The sequence below is a fragment of the Dunckerocampus dactyliophorus genome, chromosome 11 (assembly GCF_027744805.1).
Source record: "Dunckerocampus dactyliophorus isolate RoL2022-P2 chromosome 11, RoL_Ddac_1.1, whole genome shotgun sequence".
NCBI lineage: Eukaryota > Metazoa > Chordata > Actinopteri > Syngnathiformes > Syngnathidae > Dunckerocampus > Dunckerocampus dactyliophorus.
In genome coordinates, this window is record NC_072829.1 from 16549525 (window position 1) to 16572535 (window position 23011).

A 23011-nucleotide genomic window follows, 5' to 3' on the forward strand; every position below is an offset into this window, starting at 1 on the left:
CTGAACTTCTTTTTACACTTGTATGACAGGTAAACATGTTGATGTTAAATATGACTGCATGGTTATGATTGATTCTGCCTTCCATTATTTCCAAAGGCATTATGTTCAAGCTTATAGATGGACATATAAAAAGGTCATCGTTAGTTGAGAACCAAATAACGCAGGTCCATGTGATGTGTTTTATTAGAAAGTGTGCACTGAATCAAGCATCCACATTGTGAACAATCATTCTTATCTGGAATGTTTAAGAACATGTGTAAAAACTGGGCAAGATCGGAAATGAAAGCAAGCAAGATTTGCACGTCATGCAACGTTTTGATTAAACAAACCAAAATCAAAAAGGATCAAACTGATAGGTAAAGCAGAATATTCTGATGTGTGACTCCAGATATGGGGCTGAGGGTGTTTCATCCCCTCTGAGATGTCAGATGAAGTGTTTCACACGACACAATTAATCAATACTGCAGTAGCCTCTCACTTTAACACCAGCAACGGATTGTGACAAAAAATAGTTCACGAGGGAACTATTTGAACTTGAAACTTCAACAATGAATCAAAACGATCTACGTAGGGAATACATAATTGAACAAGAATGTTACAAATGCAGTGTTTCAATGTTATGGTTTAGTCGCACAACTTCCTCAAAGCAAAGACACAGGGTGTGAAAAATATCAAATCAAATAGTTTTTTTTTTTCCCAATCAGCTGTTGTTCATGTTTTTTTCCGCCCCCTAGTGACCACCTGTAGAAATGCATCAAAATGAATGAAAAGTCAACAACCTGTAGTTAACCGTAGATTCCCGCTATTTGCCGGGGGGGGGGGGTTGCGGTCACAGATGAGCGAAAACGAAGATGCGAGTAATTGGGACGCGCATAAAAATGTCTATTTTTGACACTCTTATCAACCCTGGGCTATGTCTATGGTGCTACTGTACATTATATCATATCATATATTATATAGACACCTGCCCCTCTCACGGTGCAACCAACAATAACACAACAACTGTACCACACGGGCTATACCGGTATCACAATAAATGCTTATAATGATACATTTATAAAACGCTTTTCAAAAACTCAAATGCGTTACAAGCAAACAAATATGAGTGTGCAAAATAGCAAACAAGAGTAAAACTAAAAAACAACTGTTGAGTTCAGAATAAATGCAGCAAAAAAGTGCATACAAAGGCAAGATGAAAAGTTGTCATGTGAAGTATTATTAAATATGTAAGTTTTAGAATTAGAAGTTAAAAGCAGTGCAGAACAGGTGTGTTTTTAAGTTAGCCTTACACACTAACATACATGCAAAATAATACTGTTGTTTACTAATTTATAACCCTGAACAGATGCTGGGTAACTCCCCGTTGGGGAAGTGGGCGCATGGGCTTCTCAGCATGCTAGAGGGTTATAAATAAGTATAAAATCGTATTGTTTTGCATGTACAGTATATTAGTGTGCAAGTGTTAAGTGTGGTACAGTTACATTGTGTGTTCCACACGTGTTGCTTGTGTTATTTTTGGTTGAACTGTGAGTGAGGTCGATAAGCTCCTGTTGGTTTGTAACGTGTTAGGGTGGAAATTCATTGTTTGCCGCTGACCACTTCCTGTGCATCGCAGCCTTTACCAATGTAGCACAAAAATTCGGGTTTCTCACAATTCCAAAAAATGTTTTGATCAAAAATCTGCAAATTTGTGATTGTTGAATATGGAGGGATGCAGGGATACAGACGTACATGCTACCTAACATAATCTATAATATGATTTCAATCTTCTAGCCTTGAACACATTGAGTATGTTTTGATCGGTGATTGGGAGCCCCATACCCATAGTCACAGCTATTAAAACTTTTATTCTTGAACAATACTATACAAGGGGGTTTTTGCATTGGCTTGGACGGGAAAACGTGAGGCCACTTTGAAATGGCAAAAGAAAATCAAATCCCTTTCACTCCAAAGCATATATAGAAACACCAAGTGAATGGACACTACAACGAAATTCAAAGTATTCAGAAGTCAATTCAAATGAAAGTCAGTGTCTATATTGATACCGTATGTACAGTGGTCACATACTTACACCGGAAACATATTCTAATTGAAGTCATCACACAATGAAACATTGAATATAAATAGACATACACATTTACAAAAGCCAGAGTTGTCAAAAGTGCTGCAGACGGTGTAGAAAATAGGCGGAGATAGAGGATCAACGCTGCAATCCAGGACGTCACTCTGCAAAAGTATGTACACACAGTTGCTGGAGGTATTTGGTTCTCAGTCCTCAGACCAGAACTCCATAAAGCTGGCCTCTTAGGTGGAGGGCACCATGTCCTTGATGACGGGTTCTCTGTTTAAGTACGTGGCCCAGTAAACGAGGTTGAAGGAGCCAAAGAGGACTGGAAACAAAATCCTTGACATCCTGTCAATTTTGCTAACGCTATTGAACGTTTTCTTGCTCTCCTGGGCTTTGCCGTCTGCTTTGGCCTTGTTGGGTTCCGAAGAGCCTCCTTTGGCGATGGTCGGGAGCGTGCTGGAGTCCTTGGTGATATTCGGCGCGTAATTGGCCACTGCTACAGCGTAGGCGTTGTTCTTCTTGATGACGGACGCCCGCTCCTTTTTCTGTTGAGACACCCAAAGAATTGACGAAAATGTACAAAGGACAACTGATTACATGGAATACCGTGATTCCCAAACTTTTCACAGTTGTGCACCCCTTCACACATTTGACCTTAAGCCAGGTACCCCCTACTCCTGCACACTTAAAAAAACGTAAACCACAATAAGCACACAGTAAAACATCTTAATTTCTTCCATTCTAATTTTATGAACGTTACAGTGCAGCTTGTAAGTTGTTATTTTTTAGAGTCGTTTGTTGTTCACAGTTTGTAAAACCTTTTGTAAGTATTTTTAAAAAAGGTGTTGTTGGGGAGGCTATATAACATTGAAATAATGTAGAAATGTATGCACCTTGGAAGGAAACATGTATTGTAAACAATAATACAACTCATCTGCCTACGTCACAGGCAGCAAGTTGTGAAGTGATGATGTAATGAGAATCAAGCGGTGACCCATTTCTGGGTGGCTTCTTCCCCTTGACCCTAGGTTTAAGGGGCTGGGGAGGGGGTCAGACAAGGGGTAAGACGAAGGGGAAGGGCTGAGGGGTAGAATTGGGATTCAGCCTTGGTGTCAGTAATGTTACACTGATGAGACATTAGTGACGGCAGGAAGTACTATACAGTACAGGAAGTAAAAAAAGAACAAGGAACTCTCCCAGTGCTAATTTGTAAGTCTATATTATTTCTTATTTTCTCTTATTATGTCTACTATATTGGGTAATACAAGTGTAAAGGTGACTATAGGGGTGTTATTTCATGTCGGGAGCGTTCTAATAATCTTAAAAAAGGTATTTAGAAGGTTGTAAACAGGTTTTCTATGCTCTGACTACAAAAATATTCAATGTATAAATAAGGAATCCTACTTCACTTATCGCAATTAGGGATTAATGTACAGCCTTAAAGGAAAAGTGCACTTTTTTAGGAATTTTGCCCATCATCCACAATCCTAATATGAGACATGAACACCCGTCTTTCTCTTTTCCGTGCGTTCTAAAGATATAAAAAACAGATGAAAAGAGGCAGCTAAGAACGGACGTAATGGGATGCACCTATTCCACCTCTGAAGCCTTCTGAAAAAACCCTCCAAAATCAGCACTTCATTTACATAACGAGGCCTGTATATTGACCAAGCTACAACGACATTGTTATTTTTATTGCTAGCATTGTTACGCCAAAGAAATACAGTACTGGTGTAGTGACACACCGCACCGGCTAGCTACTAGCTTAACCACACAGGGCCGCTTACAATGCCTCAGGCCACTACCGACAGGTAACGCTGCATATTGGACCTGCCACCACTACAGCTGTGTTTTTGAGTTTGGAAAAGTTAACGCTAGGTAGCGTTCGTTTCTATGTTGCTATGTGAAATCAATGCACCCAGGAAGGAAGTTATAGTAATGCTTAAACTGACAGAATACTGTAAGTATTACATGTTATCACGAATGTACAGTACCTGTTACTACATGGTGACAGCCAGTAAATGAAACCATAAAACGGGAGGTTTTTGGAGGTGTTTGTACATGCATTAATTACCTTCCTCTTTTTAGCTGTTCTTTAGAACACACAGGAAACAGAAAGACGTGTGTGTTCATGTCTTCCATAAGGATTGTGGATGATAGGCAATTTAAAAAAAAAAAAACACTTTTCCTTTAACATCTTTTTACACTTGTATGACAGTTTGTCAAAAATAGACATTTTTATGGGTGTATCAATTTCTAATAGATTTTTGCCATTCCCTGGTGGTCCTTAACCCCCACGAAATGTGGGAATCTACAGTACATGCATGTCTACAGTACAATTACTACTAGAAATACATCATGACAGTTGTAGTTGGTTTGAATAGTTAAACCTTTGCAGCAGTGTCAGGGACACTTTTCGACTTGAATGTTGAATTATTTTTAGCTCTATTGTCACTTTTTATCATTATCACACTAATAAAATAGTCCTTGATGGTCGACAAAGTAACCTGCAATGAATACTGTGTATAGAATTAGTGAATGTATACTAAATATTATAAATCCCTCCGAAGACAGCATATTGTTCATGTCATCCTTTCTCAAGATGGAACCTGTCAAAAGATGTTTTCCTCCTCATCACCTTGTCAGTCACCACGCTCTTTCCATCCCAGGCCCAGCCGCGCTTGGTGAAGTAATTGACAGTGGCAAACTCAATCAAAGCGGAGAAGACAAAAGCGTAGCAGACAGCAATGAACCAGTCCATGGCGGTGGCGTACGCGACCTTGGGGAGGGAGTTGCGAGCGCTTATACTCAGTGTTGTCATCGTGAGCACAGTGGTTACACCTGGAAGCACAAAGAAACAATCTATGGATTACGACCAGACGGAGCATACTACACATGCAAGAAGAAATCGCGGCTCCACTAAACCAAAGAAATTCATTTTTAACTGTTTTGAATATATTTTCGCTCTCCTGGGCTTTGCTGTCTGCATTGGCCTAGTTGGGATCTGAAGCTCATCTTTTGGAGAAGCTTGGAATATTGCTGGAATACGTATCTATCCAGACCACTGGACGTTTTTTAAAATCAAGAAATAAAACAATGATTTCTTTAACGCGATTAGCTGAAGATCACACAGCAGTGTGACACAATAGATGCGATATTTCATATTTCATGCCCAATACAGTGTTCTACATTTATAGTTGTTAGTAGTTAAAATCCATTTTAAGCATGCAGCTGTTTTCTTATTGGCCAGCAGCACATTCTAAAAATAGAATTTAACAAGAAAACTGAAGAAAAATTAAAACAACAGCAAAAATTGATAAATAGTCATTTTAAAAGATTAAAGTAAAAATATTAAAAGAAAAGCTGTAATCTAATGACAATATAATAATTTGGTGATAAGAATGTTGTAATATGAGGAAAAAATAGTGTCATTTTAGTAGCATAAAGTTGAAATATTAATTTTACTCCATTGGTTTGGTGTTTGGGGGGGGTGCGGTGAACTGTCAGGGGGGCGTCAGAGGCAGGGAGTACTTTCAATATTAGTGCAGACCTGCCAACATGTACAAATTTATCGTAGTCAACATGCAATTTGACTCTTGAACTATGCTTGTATGCTTCACAGCTCTTCAGTTTAGAGTTCAGTCTGTACAGGACAGATAAAAAATAGATATGATCAGTTTCTCAATAGTATTTTAAATTATGGGGTGTGGGGGCATGACAGAAAATAACTGAGAACCACCGCTCCAGGTGGTGAAGATGGCTTCACGGACGGCATCCACTGTCTGGAACTGATGTCCATTTTTGTAAACCTCCCTTGCCATTCATCCCCAAATGTTCTCATTTGGATTTAGAGGAACACGCAGGATGGTCCAAAAGAGTGAGCTTATTCCTTTGGAAGAAGTCCTTTGTCAGGCGGGCATTGCGAACTGCAGCATTGTCCTGTTGAAAAACCCAGTCATTACCACACAGACGAGGGCCTTCAGTCATGAGGGATGCCCCCTGCAACATCTCCACATAGCCAGCTGTTGTTTGACTCCCCTGCACAACCTGAAGCTCCATTTTTCAATTGAAGGAAAAAGCAGCCATATCATGGTGGCGTCCCGTTCACTGTGCCGTGTGGAAAACATCCCATGTGGGATCTGCTTGTCATCTCAGTAACGTTGGAAGCCATCAATACTTCCTCGCCTTGCACTGGTTTGTGTATTGTTATGATTTAAAAGAATTCAAAAGAAGAGTCAGCCACTACCGCCTCCATGGAATTTTACAGCACGTGCCTGACTATCATGAATATTCAATAGTTTTGCTGAGAGGACAGTAGTACTGTCTTCTTTGTGTGTTTTCTTCCTCGAGCTAACCATTCTTAGGTCACTTTTATTATTTCCACTTGGATAACAAACAAGTTCAGCTATACAGAAAAAGCAGTCAAACACTGAAGACACAGTGCTCCCTCTGGGGATTCCTTTGTTCTGCTGGGGGACTTCAATGCTCATGTTGGCAGGGCAGTGAGACCTGGAGAAGCGTGATTGGGAGGAACGGCCCCCCAAAATCCGAGTGTTGCTTTGTTATTGGACTTCTGTGCCTGTCACTGATTGTCCATAACGAACACCAGGTTCAAGCATAAGGGTGTCCACATGTGCACTTGGCACCAGGACATCCTGGGCCGCAGTTTGATGATTGACTTTGTGGTCGTGTCATTGGACTTGTGGCCACATGTTTTGGACACTCGGGTGAAGCGGAGCTGTCAACCGATCACCACCTGGTGGTGAGTTGGCTCAGATGGTAGGGGAGGATGCCGGTCAGATCTGGCTGGTCAGACCTGGCAGGCCCAAATGCATTGTGAGGGTCTGCTGGGAATGTCTGGCAGAGTCCCCTGTTAGATGGACTTTCAACTCCCACCTCCCGGAGCACTTCGACCATGTTCCGAGGGAGGGAGTGGACATTTTGTCCGAATGGGCCATGTTCCGTGCCTCCATTGTCGAGGCAGCTGGTCCGAGCTGTGACCGTAAGGTGGTTGGTACCAGTCGTGGCAGAACTCGTTGGTGGACACCAGTGGTGAGGGATGCCGTCAAGCTGAAGAAAGAGTCCTATCGAGCCTTTTTAGAGCATGGGACCCCGGAGGCAGCTGACAGGGACCGTCAGGCCAAGGAGTCTGCGTCTCTGGCAGTCGCTGAGGCAAAAACTCGGACATGGGAGGAGTTCGGAGAAGTCATGGAGAATGACTTCCAGATGGCTTCAAAGAGATTCTGGACCATCATCCGCTGTCTCAGGAGGGGAGGCAGTGTACAATCAACACCGTGTATTGCGGGGATGGTGTGCTGCTGACCTCGACTTGAGATGTTGTGGACCGGTGGAAGGAATATTTCGAAGACCTCAACCCCACTGACACGTCTTCCAATGAGGAAGCAGTGCCTGTGGACACCACGGTGGGCTCTCCTATCTCTGGGATTGAGGTTGCCGAGGTTGTCAAAAGGTTCCTTGGTTGCAGGGCCCCAGGGATGGATGAGATATGCCCAGAGTTCCTTAAGGCACTGGATGCTATGGCCATGTATTGGTTGACACGACTCTGCAGCAATGAGTGGACATTGGGGGAGGTGCCTCTGGATTGGCAGACTAGGGTGGTGGTCCCCCTTTTTAAGAAGGGGGACAGGAGGATGTCTTCCAACTATCGTGCAATCACACTTCTCAGCCTTCCTGATAAGGTCTATTCAGGAGTTCTGAAGAGGAGGATCCGCCAGATCATTGAATTTTGGATTCAGGAGGAGCAATGTGGTTTTTGTCCTGGTCGTGGAACTGTGGACCAACTCTGCACTCTCGGCAGGGTTGGATCTCTGCTTTTTGCAGATGATGTGGTCCTGTTGGCTTCATCGAGCCGTGACCTTCAACTATAACTGGATCGATTCGCAGCTGAGTGTGAAGCGACCGGCATGACAATTAGCACCTCCAAGTCTGAGTTCATGGTTCTCGCCTGGAAAAGGGTGCCATCTCCGGGTTAGGGATGAGGCACGTGGAGGACATGAAGTACCTCAGAGCCTTGTTCACGAGTGAGGGAAGGATGGAACGTGAGATCGACAGGCAAATTGGTGCCGCGTCTGCAATCATGCGGATTCTGCATCGGTCCGTTGTGGTGAAGAGGGAGCCGAGCTGAATGGTAAAGTTCTTAATTTATCATTCGATCTACGTTCCTCCCCTCACCTATGGTCATGAGCTTTGAGTAGTGACCGAAAGGACAACATCGCGTGTACAAGCGGACGAAATGCTCCGTAGGATGGCTGGGCAATCCCTCAGAGATAAGGTGAGAAACACTGTCATTCGGGAGAAACTTGGAGTAGAAACACTGCTCCTGTGCATTGAGAAGAGCCAGATGAGGTGGCTTGGACATCTGGTCAGGATGCCTCCCGGACGCCTCCCCAGGGAGGCATTGCGGGAACGTCTGACCGGTGAGAGGCCCTGGGGAAGGCCCAGGACAAGTCAAAGAGACTATGTCTCTCAAATGGCCTGGGAACGCCTAGGGATCCACCGGGAGGAGCTGGACAAAGTGGCCAGGGAGAGGGATATCTCGGCTTCCCTGCTAAGGCTGCTGCCCCCGCAACCCGACCTTGGATAAGTGGTAATAGATGGACACTGAAGATTGAAGTCTCCTCTTCTTGAGTTACCCTTACTCCGGTGCTGTCCATTTATCACCAGTACCTAGTATTTTATTCAAGCCCTTGCCAAGAATTATGATTTTTCTTAAAGCTTGTGATGTTTACAAATTAGGTGTTTTGAGGAGTAAGATTCAGGGGATGCATATAGCTTTATGTTTGGCATTGTTTAATTATATTTCGGATTGTACCAAAATGGTAAGCTGAATATTAATGACTGATGCGCACACTTACCAAATACAGTCCTTGCTGGTACTGATTCTCTATTCAGCCAGAAAGACACTTGGGAGAGAATGACAGTCATGATGCACGGGAGGTATGTCTGGATGACAAAATAGCCAATCTTCCTCTTCAGATGGAAATGAGCTGTCATCACGGTGTATTCACCTGAGCAGAAGCAAAGGTCAGTTCAAAGCATCAGAACTGCTGCCGCTGATTTGGAGCAGACATACATGTTATTAATGTATTGGATATGAAATTCAACTAACACATTTAAAAAATATTGGTGTTTCAGACCTAATAACCAACATTTAACAGATTTAAAGATAAAAAAATGACATTTGGGAAGCTAAATCAGAGGATTTTTACATTTTTAAATCAAATTATTCGATTATTTGGATAACCGTTGAATCATCAATTCATTGATAAATTGTTGCCGCTCATACTCAAAATACTCATACCAAATATTTAACATACAGTAGATCCCTGCACATTCACAATTCAGCATTGATGGCCCTGCAAATTAATGGATTTTCGGGCCAAAAAACTATTATTTTCATGTATTTTTTTTCTCCAAAAATTAAATGGAAATGGAAGCAAGAAACATCAGCTTCATCAAAAGAGCTACATATGTTGTGCTCCCATCCCCAAAAAACCTTCACCAGCGGCATGGAGAGGACCCAACCTGCGCCCTCCGCCCAAATTCAGAGACTCTCAAACACATCTTGACCAGTTGTAAGACCAACCTCACACAAGGCCGCTAGACCTGGAGGCATGGCAGGCTATGGTCCCCTTCACTAAAGGTGGTCTACATCATAGAGCTCACGGTCCCATGGGAGGATTCCACTGAAGAGGCTTAAGACCAAGAGAAACTGCGCTACACAGATCTGGCAGCAGGTGCACAACAACGAGGATGGAAGGCCAAGGTCTATCCAGCTGAAGTAGGATGCAGAGGTTTTGTGGCTTCTTCTACCATCAGGCTTATGAAAGACCTTGGCATTCATTGGACAGGCTCTGCGACAAACAATAACATCAGTCTCTGAAGCGGCTGAAAGAAGCGCAAGGATGGATCAAACGCAAGGACAACTGCTGGGCTCAAAGCAGGGGGGGCGCACACCTGCTATCCCAGGTGAGCTCTCTGGAGGTGTCATGGGCCTATCATCCCATCTGACGACCTTAAAGAAGTTTTAAACCCACCCACTTCCTGCCCTTACTCAGGGGTGTGCCGTGGGAGGAAGGGCGGAGGCTGAGCGATGACCTGGGGGGCGGGGCAGTTTTTTTTTTTTTTTTATCCCAGGTCGGGACCTTACTGCGTAGCTCATCTCCCTCCACTTTCCAGGCACTACTTTACTCATGATTGGGCATGGGACACAGGCTCAGGCTTGATCACCCTGTATTTGGCCGCCTTTCATGAGGGTGTCTAGTGCTGAAAGGCCGAAACACCCACTGATTGAAAAGGTACACTACTAATGATGTGACCCAAAATTTACATCTGAGATAAAGTTCCCACGCCACACTCAACATCCACACCTCCTGTGATTACCATCTATTGGCACAAAGGACCTCCTCACGTCGAGGCCAGACAGTCAGTTTTATCAATTATAGAATCTGTACAGGTATTTATTGATTGACATCATAATGTTTCAGTTTTTTATATCCTGTATTCATTCTTAACTCATCCTTTATTGTTTATTTACTAAACATTTTCATACATTTGTACTTTGTCTATACAGTAATACATTTGTTTATAATACAATGTTTCTGTCAGTTAATTTATTTTGTTATTGAATAAGCTGAGCTTCTTCCTGCTCCATTTTGGACATGTTGAATAGTGCAAGTGTAAACATGTAATTGAAACAGATTTCCGTTCTCATATCAATTTTACCTGTAAATCTGAACGAATTATTTTGTTAATAAATTTGAACGAATTATATTCCATCTGAGTCTTACTGTATATGGAGATGACATTAGTTGAAGAGAATACTCCTCATCAAAGGGCACGCAGCAATAAGAAAGCTGTCTGAAGCGTAGCGTGAACAATGCAAAGCTGTTATGGGCACAGATGTCTGCAGCTTCTCAGCTGGGAGTTGAAGTGGGGACAGCTGGACAAGGATAAAGACACACATTCACATGTGAACTCACATATCCACATGTGGCCTTGCACACACCTTTTAATTGTCATTAAAAAGCAACCTTAACTCATTCTATCTGTTCCCAATGGCAGGAGCACAGACAGAGTAAGTTATATTCATCTATACAGCATATCATCTTGATATGGATGGCACCAAAATGCCAGAGACTGTGTTCCACTTAGACTCCATTTGATATGACGTGAAACATGCAAGTTAATGAAAACGCACACAGAAAGCAAAGCAATAGGATATCTTAAGAGTGCAAGTGCTGCAGTGTAAAGCAGGCCGTCTAAACGCTTCACAAAGAGAAGCCAAGATTAGACATGAGAAGAAGATGTGTTACCCATGGCAACAGAACAGAGAAACATAGCTCATTTGAAGCAATTCTGAAATGGAGGCCTAGTTACATGCTGCTTCTTGGCAAGAGGAAAGTCCTTCTTCTTAGAGGTGGGGAGGGGGGGGAGGGTGTGTGTCAATTCCAAGGGCTAATCCCCAAAGATTTTTTTATATATCGCCTGCAAACTCATTTGCTGTCAGTCGCCATACACACACTTTGGCTGTGGAATTTAGAGGAATAGAGTGCACTTGCGGTATCCCATGGAGTGGTATATCTTCTGTAATTTAATTTGCATGCCAGCGTCTATGCCTGTGTGGTGGAATGGGGGGAGGAGGCGGGAGCATGCGTGTGGAAGGAATCAAAGGGTGTGCTGGATTTTCTCAGGAGAAGCCTGTGATCGCTTGTTGAGAGGGAAGACAATAATTAGAGTATTCTACAGATGTTGGAAACAAGATCTCATGTTTATGTTGATGGAAAAGCTCACTAATACGACACATCAAGAAATAGAAGTGTCCAGCAGAGGGCACACAATCTCTCAGCAGAGACCGTACAGCTCAAATTTACTTGTGGACAGTGTATGTACAGTAATCCTCCTTTATCATGGTTAATTCGTTGTAGACCCGACCATCATCAAGTGAATTTCCGCAACGTAGAATTCCTTATTTATAAATTTTATATTTTTTGTTGTTAGAGCATAGAAAACCTGTCTATGACCTTCTAAATGCTTATTGTAATATTATTAGCGCCCTCTAGACATGAAAAAACGCTCAATAGTCACCTTTACACTTGTATTACCCAATATAGTCGACATAATAACAAAAAATAATCAATTTAAGACATAAATAATACTCGTGCAAATGTCCATCCATCTATCCATTTTCTATGCCACTTATCTCCATTAGGGTTGCAGGGGTATGCTGGAGCCTATCCCAGCTGACCTCGGGCAAGAGGCAGGGTACACCCTGGACTGGTCGCCAGCCAATTGCAGTTCCTGTAATTGTGTTCCGGGGAAATAAGTGGGGGCAGACAGGAAGTCTCGCTCAAAAATCTTTATGTATTAAAAGAGAATAATTGTATCATTTTGTCTTATGTTATTGTATTGATATATTGTTACATTTTTCACAAATAAGTTGATTTCTAAAAAAACATTTTCTGTTTGCTGAAATGCGTCTGTGTAGGCTCTCAGTCGTACAGGAGTTGTCCATCGAGGGAAAGGCTTCTTGAGACGTCATCTGTACTTCTGTGAAGAAGGTGTCGGACGTTTCGCTCCTCATCCGAAGAGCTTCGTCAGCGAACTAATAAGTGCTGGTAGCCTAGGCCTTAAATACAGTAAGAGTGGGCGGAATTGGTGTGCCAACACCCTCCTTCTATTGGTTCCTTACACTAAGCCTGGGCGGAGTAGTGGTATAATCCTATCCTGCTATTAACACCTCTGATAAAAGGGAAGTGTCGCTCCCTGAGTTGGGTATGAACGACTCTGATACTGGCTAGTTAGCATCTATTGTTCTGGCTTGGCCCTGGCTTCACCTCACTTGCAAGACTAAGAGCTGTGGGTTTTGGTCTCAGTAACCTGCTGAACACAGGGTCCAAATTAAACCTCAAACCACCATTCCGATTCAATGATGGGTTCTGCTGTTTGACAAAAATAGCTTCCTTTACTCCTCTTTCAAACCATCTGTTTTCTTTGGCCAAAATCTTTACCTCGCTGTCCTCAAAAGAGTGATTGGTTGCTTTAAGGTGTAGATGTACTGCTGATTGAGGACCACTCGAATTGTCCCTGCGATGTTGATAAAGCCTTTTTTGGAGCATTTGCTTAGTTTCCCCAATGTAGTGCTCTTTGCATTCCTGAAATGTTTGTTGTGTGTATTATTCTGATTATAATCACAATCCACAAATTAAAGGAAAAATCACAAACTCATTCAATGATCTCAAAAATAAGTTAAATCCTGAACTCAAAAATGGAAACTCTGAGTTTTTTGGTCCAGAACAGTTAATCCGAGTTATTATATTTATTGTTCTGTCATGCTTTTATTTAGTTTTTGTTATTTATTTATTATTACACTGATTATTATATGGAATAATATTACATGGAATACAGGAAGTGAATAAAAAGTACTGTACAAGATGTGGAACGAATGGGGGGTAGGATTAAATAAACTTTGCTTCTTCCTGCTTTTGGACATGTGGAACTGTGAAAGGATGATTCATGAGATGTATTCCATTGTAACCTGCATGTATGTTCAAATAAAATGAAACCAAACCAAACCAAACAGTAAAAATGATGTAGAACTAAGCAGAGAGAGAACTGCTGAGTCAGTGCGTATGTTGGAATTAAGTAGTTTATTGATTTAACATTGAATCTAATTTTCTTATTAGCCCACAGGTGAAAAAGTGGTGGAATGGCATGGAATAAAATCTTGTTATAATTTAGGTGCAACCCCACGGGTAAAAAACACAGACGGACGCAGCTGGAAATGAAATATACAAAACATGATATTATGTCATTTGTTGTAATTATATTGGACATGTAAAGTAAATGCAAATGCAAAGTAAATATCGTTAAGTTACTTTCCAGGCATGTTCTATATAAAACCAATTTACTTATCAAAAGTTTTAAGTACTAAAAACTGACATACTGTATACTTCTTAAAACAAGCAAAATATTCGGCCATTTTAGCTCATATTGGCAGATTATTTTACCATATTTTCCGGACGAAAAGTCACACTTTTTTCATGGTTTGGTTGTTCCAGCGACTTGTACTCTGGAGCGACTTTTTTTTTCACGTTGACAGCTGCGACAGGGGGCTCTAGGCTTGTGTGCCACTGAGTGTATTTGTCATGTTGTTACACTTCAATGCCCCTAGATGGAACAAATGTGTTAGGCATCTGTGGAGTTTGTCTTGTATGGAGGAGCTGTCAGTTGTGCTGTCGCTATGCTAGAGCCAAGATGTTCCCACCCGCTCCGAAATAAAGCCACCCAAACAAGAGATAAGGTTCTCTCTTTTTAGTTGATATATGAAGATATCACAGCCGGTACCTGCTACTCCTATACAGGCGATACAAGAACGATGATGTCACCGACCCACCACCGTCTCGTCGCCGTCACGTGACCAGACGTGAGCTTTGTCGACAACCCGACATAATATCAGATGGACATGACTCACCTCAGTCAACATTCTCCTGATATTTTGTTGTCTTATACTCCATAATGACTTGCAGAAGCAATTCCACTTTTCGTAAGCGGAAGACGATGGACTTACACGCGTCCGTTCTTTCTTCTATGGTTTGGAGTGTCACGTGGTTCCATCTACGCCTGTTCACAGCGCCACACGTAGGTGTAGAAAGACGGAACGCAAATGCCCCCAAAAAGAAAATCATATTCAGCAGATTACAAGCTGCAGGTGGTGAAATATGCAGCCGGAAACGGTAATCGAAAGAAAGTTTGGAGTGAACGAGAAACTTGTGAGAGATTGGCGGAAAGCGGAGGATACTCAAACTGCAATGAAGACAACAAAGCTGATCACGGGCTAAAAGCTAGCTGGCCACAGCTAACGGAGCAAGCAAAATGGGTGCTTGAACAACGTGCTGCAGGGAAATTACGTCTCCACGCCTAGGCAGGTGCCAAGGCGATGAATATAAATTACTTTGTGGGTTGTTGAGGCTTTAGTTATCTGAGTAACTATATGTTACGTTAACATACCACCTATTCACGTTACGTTAATAGACACCTATTTAGCCGGTCCCCCTTTTTTTGTTATGACTATAACTTGCCTTTCGAGATGAAATGTCTGTTCTCGGCCTCTGATTTTATTAAATAAATTTCCCTCCAAAAATGCGACTTAAAGTCCAATGCAACTTATATACAGTATGCTTTTTTTCCCTCGTCATTTCCTCTTTTTCCTCTGCATTTTTGGCTGGTGCGACTTATACTCCGAGGCAACTTATAGTCCGGAAAATATGGTATTTTAAGTACGATAATTCATATTTTAGTATAATGAATGAATGAATAATGAAATTCCAAAATCTACCTTTTCCATTTAATTAAGACAAACATGAAATCTAAAATAGCTTAAATATATAAAATCATGGTAAAAATAAAAAATAGTTTTCTTTACCAACAAGATAGTTTTCAGTGACTTTGTATGTTAAACCAGTTTGCTTGATTAGGTACTGCATGGGGGTGCTAATCTTCGAATGTGTGTATCCTGCCCTCTTCCTGCTCTGACATTGCAAGGCACACCCTACGTAACACACACATGCGCATTAGTTATGTGGCAGGGCGACACAAATAAATGTATGGGAAACACTGCTTTCTAATAAAGGGCACTCATCGACTGCCTCGTCTGTCTCGTCTGCCTTGTCGTAGCGCTCTCTGCTGCCTGTGAAAACTGCTGCTCACCACAATGTAGTTTGAGAAAAATACACTGTTACACTTTTGGTAAAAGTTCATTCTTGGCATCGGTCTGCAGTAAAAAAATCGGAGTATAAAACTGTCAGTTCAAATCTATCATTCCCGGGTTGGTTTCTCTTCAAGCGTTCCAGTAAATCATGACACTGCAGCAGTGAGGCAGAACGCACATCACAACCAAGCAAGACCGTGAAACGTACACAACTCACATCCTTCTATTATTTACGGCATGAAATGTCACATCCTCTGCTAACTGCACGAAACAGCGCAGATTCAACAACATTATTAATTCAGCTCACGTCTGATATGTGTTTTGTATGTAACGCACGCTGCTAAACCCAAGTGTACAACATTGCATTTTAAAGTAACAAGTAGGACACGACTGTGTGGCGCAATAGTAGGAATTTTGTAAGCGTGTGATGCTACGTTCACATGCTTGTGCAAGATGTCCGTCCCAGTGAAGCCCGAGAGCACATTCACTCGTGCCAAATGACCTAGTTTGCAAGTACGCTACATCAAACACTGACACACCACTAATGAATGATTCATTTAGAGTCAGCCAATCAGATAATGTTGAGCGACTAGCTAAACCAAAGAAACAGTCACTGGCAGGCATTTTGCCTGCTATGAAGGCATCATACACCACTTAACCTTGATAGGAGCATTTAGTGCATGAAAGGATATTCTTACTGAATGAATTTGACGTAGGGATTCCCTTGATAGGGGAAGGCAGCCACTGGGGAATTACATTATACATACACGAGGGCAAGAGTGCTACAGGATTTGGTAGCAAATTATTTGAAATGTGAATACAAAAAGAACTGTGGCATAGTATAGATCAGCGGTTCTCAACTGGTTTGGCTCTGGGACCCACCGTCACCCCTAAATGACACACAAGCCAAAGTGCGGACATTTTCAACTCAGGTTATGGTTGCAAAATAACACAATGCGTCAGCACAGAGCAAGGTCAATGAACATTTCATAAACAATATGTTTTTATCCACAAACTAGGGATGCGCCCATCGATCGGCCACCGTTTAATATCAGACACTTTCCGTAAAAAACACATGATCGGCATATGCCGATAAATACCTTTCAAATCCCATCACAAAAACCGATTGGTGTGTGGCAGCAAACCCTACATGTGTGCTGTGTCACATAGGGTTGCCAATAACCGTACCAACAAGGGAGGCACTTTGTCCCGTATTTCCATGAGACACTAGTCTGTAAAACCTCAATGGCTTCAGCTTGTCACAGGCTACGCCAATCGATGCCATCGTGTTTGATTACGTCCTTATCAAACCTATTGCTGTTCGACTTTTCTTGCATCTTTGTTTACATGCTTTGCCTAGCTGTCACTCGCGGCAGCTCGCTATCTAGATTTACTCGCCTAGCTTGTCGTCGTCGGACTCTAAATATGACTTTTTACCACAGTGACATTTTATTTTTAAAACAAACAAACAAGCCATGCGGTTAGTTTGGAGCTCATTTTTGTCCCACGGGAAAGCTACCAGTGTATATCACGTTCATGGTGTACGTACTAACTTTTTCAAGCATCACTGAACAATTTTGCTCTCTTGTTGTCATTATACTAATTATGTCTTGTCCTCAAAACACTCTTTGTGTCTCGTTGTTTAATTAACAGAAACACATTGTGTGTCCAGCCTTATGATGGTGATACTATGGCAAGGGTCTCCTATATCGCCAGGTGATTTTGAGTAGCTCACCAAAGGGTCAAAGAATATTTGGTTCAACTGTCTGTATTTTTTAAATTTTTTTATTATAACTGTTCAGACTTTCAAACTTTATGCCTTTATATAATGGCAAATGAGCACAAAATAGCATAAAGACGATGGTCACACTGTTTGGTGGTGATCTGCTAGATAAATAAAATAGTGTACTATTGCCATTCACAAATAAAACACAAATAGTTGACAGCTCTAATAGTGATGAAAGTTGGATGCCCCTGCAACCTGGACACTGAATTTATTCTCTTTCAAGTTAAGCAAGACAGATTTGTATTTAATAAAGATATTCATTTGTATTATTTTATTCTGTTAATTTTATTATCTTGAACTACAAAAATTATTATTAACAGTTTATTTCCGATGTTTCTATATTACTCCAAAACATGCATCAAATTAAATTAATGTTTGTGTCAAATAGTAAAAAAATAGTTTTTAAAAATCCGCTTCTTAACTAGGGTTGGGCATCAAATCTCGAGCATCGATGGGATTCGGGACTAACATTCCGATTCTTCTGTAATATTTCAAATGTTTTTATTTCGATTCCTAGTTTCGATGCCCATTTTGCCGATCGGAAGAAGAGGAGGCTAAAAAGTTTGGTGTAATTAAAAAAAGAGAGTGGTCGCAACACAATGATATCATGCAAAGGAGGGTGCACGATCAACATGATTAATGTTAACACATTCATGGTGTAGAAATAACAGAGTAAATTGTCTTGGATGTGCTATGTTGGGCATCCTCTAAGCAATCAGAATCAGTGAGGTCAAACAATAAATGACGTCTGTCTCACGTCAATGTAACCGAGGGTTTCAGGATGCTAGCTGGTGTAGAAGTGTAAATAAAAGACGGGAGCTACATCGAGGCAAGTTTATCATTTGCACATCATTTGTCTGTCTCCGTTAGCAACGGTCAAGGGACCTTCTCAACTCACACAACACACTTCCGGCCTTCAAAATAAGAGCGCTTTGGGCCATATCCTGTTTACTAGTGTTTGTTTACTAGTACAAAATAAGAGTGTCATAAAAAATAGCTTACACCAACACTGAGGCAGCAAACAAAGTACACTACTTTTCAAAAGTAAACATCTTTTGTGAATGTGTACTCCTGTAAAAAGAAACTTCATAACATTAGGGTTGTCAGATGATGAAATAAAGCACTGGATTTAAGCACTGTAGGCTTTATAAGGATGTGTGTTTTTTTAGCAGTTATAATGATAGAACAAGTATAGTTAGAATAGCTGTCAGAACAAATGTGGAGTGATTATGGCTGCCGGGAACAAAGTTAATATAAATATTAGACATAATACATTTTGGGAAGAAATAAATTAAATATTAAATAAATAAATTAAATAATAATTGTTATTATTCCCAGCATTGGTACTTGTCTTGTATATTTCTTTGCTACCTTTCAAAACAAACATTTTCTGAAAAGTAGTAATTTATTTCAAAGTAGGACTACACATGTAAAACAGTGGCCATCCCCACAGTCCAGCCCTGCACACCTGGGCTCAAACCGGAGAGCACATGCTGTATGTTCACTGATTGACAGTTAAGTGGAACAGTGTTAGCCAGCAAGCTAAAAGGAAGAGGTTGGCAAATCACACATTTCTTAAGGTGTCAGCAACAGTGTTGACCAACGTACTATCACAATGCAGATTAAAAGTTGTGAAAGTTTATACGCTGTGTTATGCTTTGTGGCTGCAGACTACTTTTGTTTAGTGGGCAAAATAGCTCTTGATAGTAAAGGTTGCCGACCCTCAATTAGCTCAATCATCCAAGCATCATTAACAACACCAAACACAACTCAAATGACTCATAAAATTTTCACCATAAAAACCACTTAATGGTTTCACATCCTTATTGCTGGAGTAATTTGTGACATTTTCACACACTGTTTGTGGTGGTTTTTGTCTGTTCTACTACAGTTGTAAGATTAATTCAAATTCACGCCACTGTGGTTAATTCAACTTTAATAGCATTTAACTTATTTTTTAAGTGAACATTGGTCATTTTCAAAGGTTGTGCAAGTGAGTAGTGATGGGAAACTCGTAAACTCCATTCCTGTTACCAATTCTAGTTCGAATGAATCACTCACTGAAGTGAATCCGGTACTCGACTCACTCAAGTCACTCGTCATAAAGCACATGCGCTGAAACTCGCCTGCGAGTCAGTGAAACTCGAGTATTCGTCTAATACCCGTAATTCTGTGAAACTCAAGTCTTCGTCTAGTACCCGTGATCCAGTGAAAATCAAGTATTCGTCGAGTACCCATGATTCAGTGAAAATAAGAGTCTACGTCGACTACCCGTGAAACAGTGAAAGTCTTTGTTGAGTACCCATGATTCAGTAAAAATTGAGTCTTCGTCGAGTACCCATGATTCAATCACGTGTCTTCGTTGAGTAACCCTCATTCAGTGACACTCGAGCCTTTGTCGAGTACCCATGATTCTTTGAAACTGGAACTTCATGCCATCACCATCGTCATCTGCTTATAAAAATGTCCAGACATCTCAGCCACAAAGATTGTCTCATTCCATAGGAAGATTGGCCACTACCGAGCCAGGCAAGAACACCAGGCAGGGACGGCGACACCCATAACAAAAACAACAACAATTAAAAAATGTTAAAGAGGAACGCTGCCAGAACCGCAAAAAAGTGTAGAAGTCAAATAAATGGAAACTGTGACCACCCCCAAGGGACAAACCCACCAAGTAAACTCAACACCACAAATTTTAGAACGAAAGAAGCATCTTCAACAGAGTCCAGTTTCCTCTATCCAACCTTTGCGGATGACCACGACCTGGACGACTAAGGTTCTCCACACACATTAAATAGCCATGAAGCCAGGAAATGAGCTTTGTGTCACTTGCAGCTCATTTAAATCTCCAGTTTACTTGCAAACCCAATTGGCTGCACTTTGGTGATATAGCCTTGAGAATCCTGGGCACCGGCACAGGACACTAAAATCATTGACGTGCACAGCAGTCTCCTATGTGGGCATCCCTGTCTGTCGCAACAGGCAGGTGCACTTCCTTTGTCTTTGATTCTGGTTTCACATCAGCATCACTCAGCGCTTTTTTTATCACTATCAATTTCCTCCCCTCACCCCCTATGCACATACACATAAAGACACAGAAAAAAATTGCACCTAAAGGTCTACCCATCTTCTTTCTCCACAGGGAGCTTTCAGAAAATAGAAAGGCTTGTCTCAGCAGCATGCTGCTGTTGAGTCTCTGGTCTAAGCTGAATGCAGGTTAGCATTAAGCAAGGTAGTCTAGAATCCAAGATTCTAATCTCTGTTGTGTAACAATATAACATATTTCTGATTATTCCAAGGCAAACATACTGCAGTGAGCAACAAAAAGACCAAATAGATCTTCTCACAGCAAGCTACTGCCGCCTCCTGCAACATGTGGGAGGTGAACAAGTTCAATATCAACCCAAACAAGCACACAATCACAGTTTGAAATGCTCTCTGTTTGGAGCTGATATCATCGTGATTTCTCACGTCGCATGGAAAACAAAAGTGAGAGATGTGATGACTTTCAGCACTTTTTAGCTGTCAGGTTTTCCAACTGAAGAAACTTTTTTCCTACATTTTCTTGAAATGAACACCGACACTGACGGTTAAAGTGTGTAGAAATAAGACGGACAGAGAAAAAGGTGTTGTTTTTCAACATGAAGATGGAGGTGACAGCTGATTTGCTTTCACCAGACTCTTTTTAGCCTCATCTCAGCAGTAACTTACCTGTGCTGGATTTAATTGTTTCCTGTCCCACTGTTTGGCCAAGTAAGTCATACTGGTTCAAGCGGGAGCTTTCTCCTTCCACTACCACAGAATCAGAGGCATTGAGAGTCCAAGCATAAGTCACTTCTGAGATTGTGTAGGCATCTAAAAAAAAAAAGAAACCACAGCGGATGAGTCTGGGGCAGCTACTACTACTTGATCATTTTCTATGAGTAAGATCGGGGACACAAATGACATGTAAAAACTATGTTTGCCATGGAGGAAAAAAAAACAATGAAACATGCCATTAAAGGAATTGAAACCATTTTTTTCATATTTCTCCACCAATAAAGAACATTTTCTATGATCACATTTATGTAATTGTGACACATACAATAGATCCCTGCTATTTGTGTGGGTCATGTTTCGAGACGTCACATAAATATACGTAACTGAGACGCCCATAAACATTTTTTGACGCTATAATAACGACTGGATTATGTTGCTGCACAAGGTGACTCTGTGCGCCTCCCCCTGCAAACCATCCTGGCAGCTTGACGTTGATGTTCTCCTCTGTTTTCTGATCAACACTTGCAATAAAAGTGACTCCCCCCCGCTCTCCTCAATTGCAATTGTTCGCTCACGACAAAGGAAGCTAACAAGCTAAATGCATAAAAGCACAATCCAGGTTTCTAATTATGTCTCACACACTTATTAGATGCATTTTAAATTGTAAAACCGTTGTGGGGTTTAGGGGGAATAAGCTGATTTTTTGTGCCAAAAAACAGCCTATTTTCAGAGAGAAACAAAAAAAAAAAATTAAAACATTTGCACAGTTATGAGCTGAATCTAGGTGTGGGTACTTGTGTTGGTGTTGGTACTTACTGTATGTCCATTGGTACTACGAAGTACTGATTCACGTCAAATGAAACGGTACCATGTTTTGGCACCTAAACGCATCCTACGTCTACATTTAAAAAAATGACATACATAGAAAAAAAACGACTTACTGCATGATTTTTTTTTAAAGGCCGGGTTAACATACCCAGAATATGCAATTGGAATATAGTTCTCTCTTGCATGTGTACACGTTGATCCAGCTATCATCAGAGTGAGGTTTTTACATGTGTGCCAGTCTCCATGGTGTCATGGCGCCGCTCCAAACAACATTAAATTCACAAGAGAAAAGGACAAATCCAGAAGGAGGGGCTCCATGTTTACACCAACAAGGAGATAAATTAAAGTTACAGAGGCTGAAATAAGAATTATTTATTTTAAATATATGCATACAATAAAAACCGACCTGTTTAATAAATGTCAGAATGAAGACAGCCGCTTGCTCATTAGGGTATGCTGGAGCCTGTCCCAGCTGACTTTGGGCGAGACTGGAAGCAGTGACCAACGTGGCACAAGCCGTTTTCAACTCTTGTCTTGTCAAATGCACCGCGTACGTGAGTGAGGCATGGCTCTTCCTGTCTAGGGAAGGGCGGTCGCTGTGTGTGACTGGCCAATCACAGAGCGTGACGAGTGAATATATACTGTAAGTAGTTACCCAATGAGGATTTTCCTTCAGCACGAGTACGGATAATGACGCGCTGCACTCATTTCATGCTCGCTGCTTACAACTAGTCCAAAATGCGGCTGCTCACCTGATTACAGGAACCAAAAGGCACGACTACTTCTTTCCAATGGCTGCTCGTTTTTAGGATGCAGTTTAAGATTTTGGGATTTGTTT

The 23011-nt window shown here is 41.4% G+C and overlaps 1 protein-coding gene across 2 annotated transcripts in view; it reads right to left on the bottom strand.

Moving 5' to 3' along the window:
* Window positions 1–23011, bottom strand: part of LOC129190389 (gamma-aminobutyric acid receptor subunit alpha-2-like) — a 58234-nt gene continuing 35223 nt past the window's right edge. For both annotated transcript variants that reach the window (XM_054793059.1, XM_054793058.1), the window contains exons 7-10: window positions 21298–21441; window positions 8944–9096; window positions 4707–4909; window positions 1–2613 (exon numbers count right to left, since the gene is read on the bottom strand). In XM_054793059.1, the coding sequence (XP_054649034.1) occupies window positions 2305–2613; window positions 4707–4909; window positions 8944–9096; window positions 21298–21441 (809 nt within the window). In that variant the 3' untranslated portion in view covers window positions 1–2304. The remainder of the gene's footprint in view (window positions 2614–4706; window positions 4910–8943; window positions 9097–21297; window positions 21442–23011) is intronic.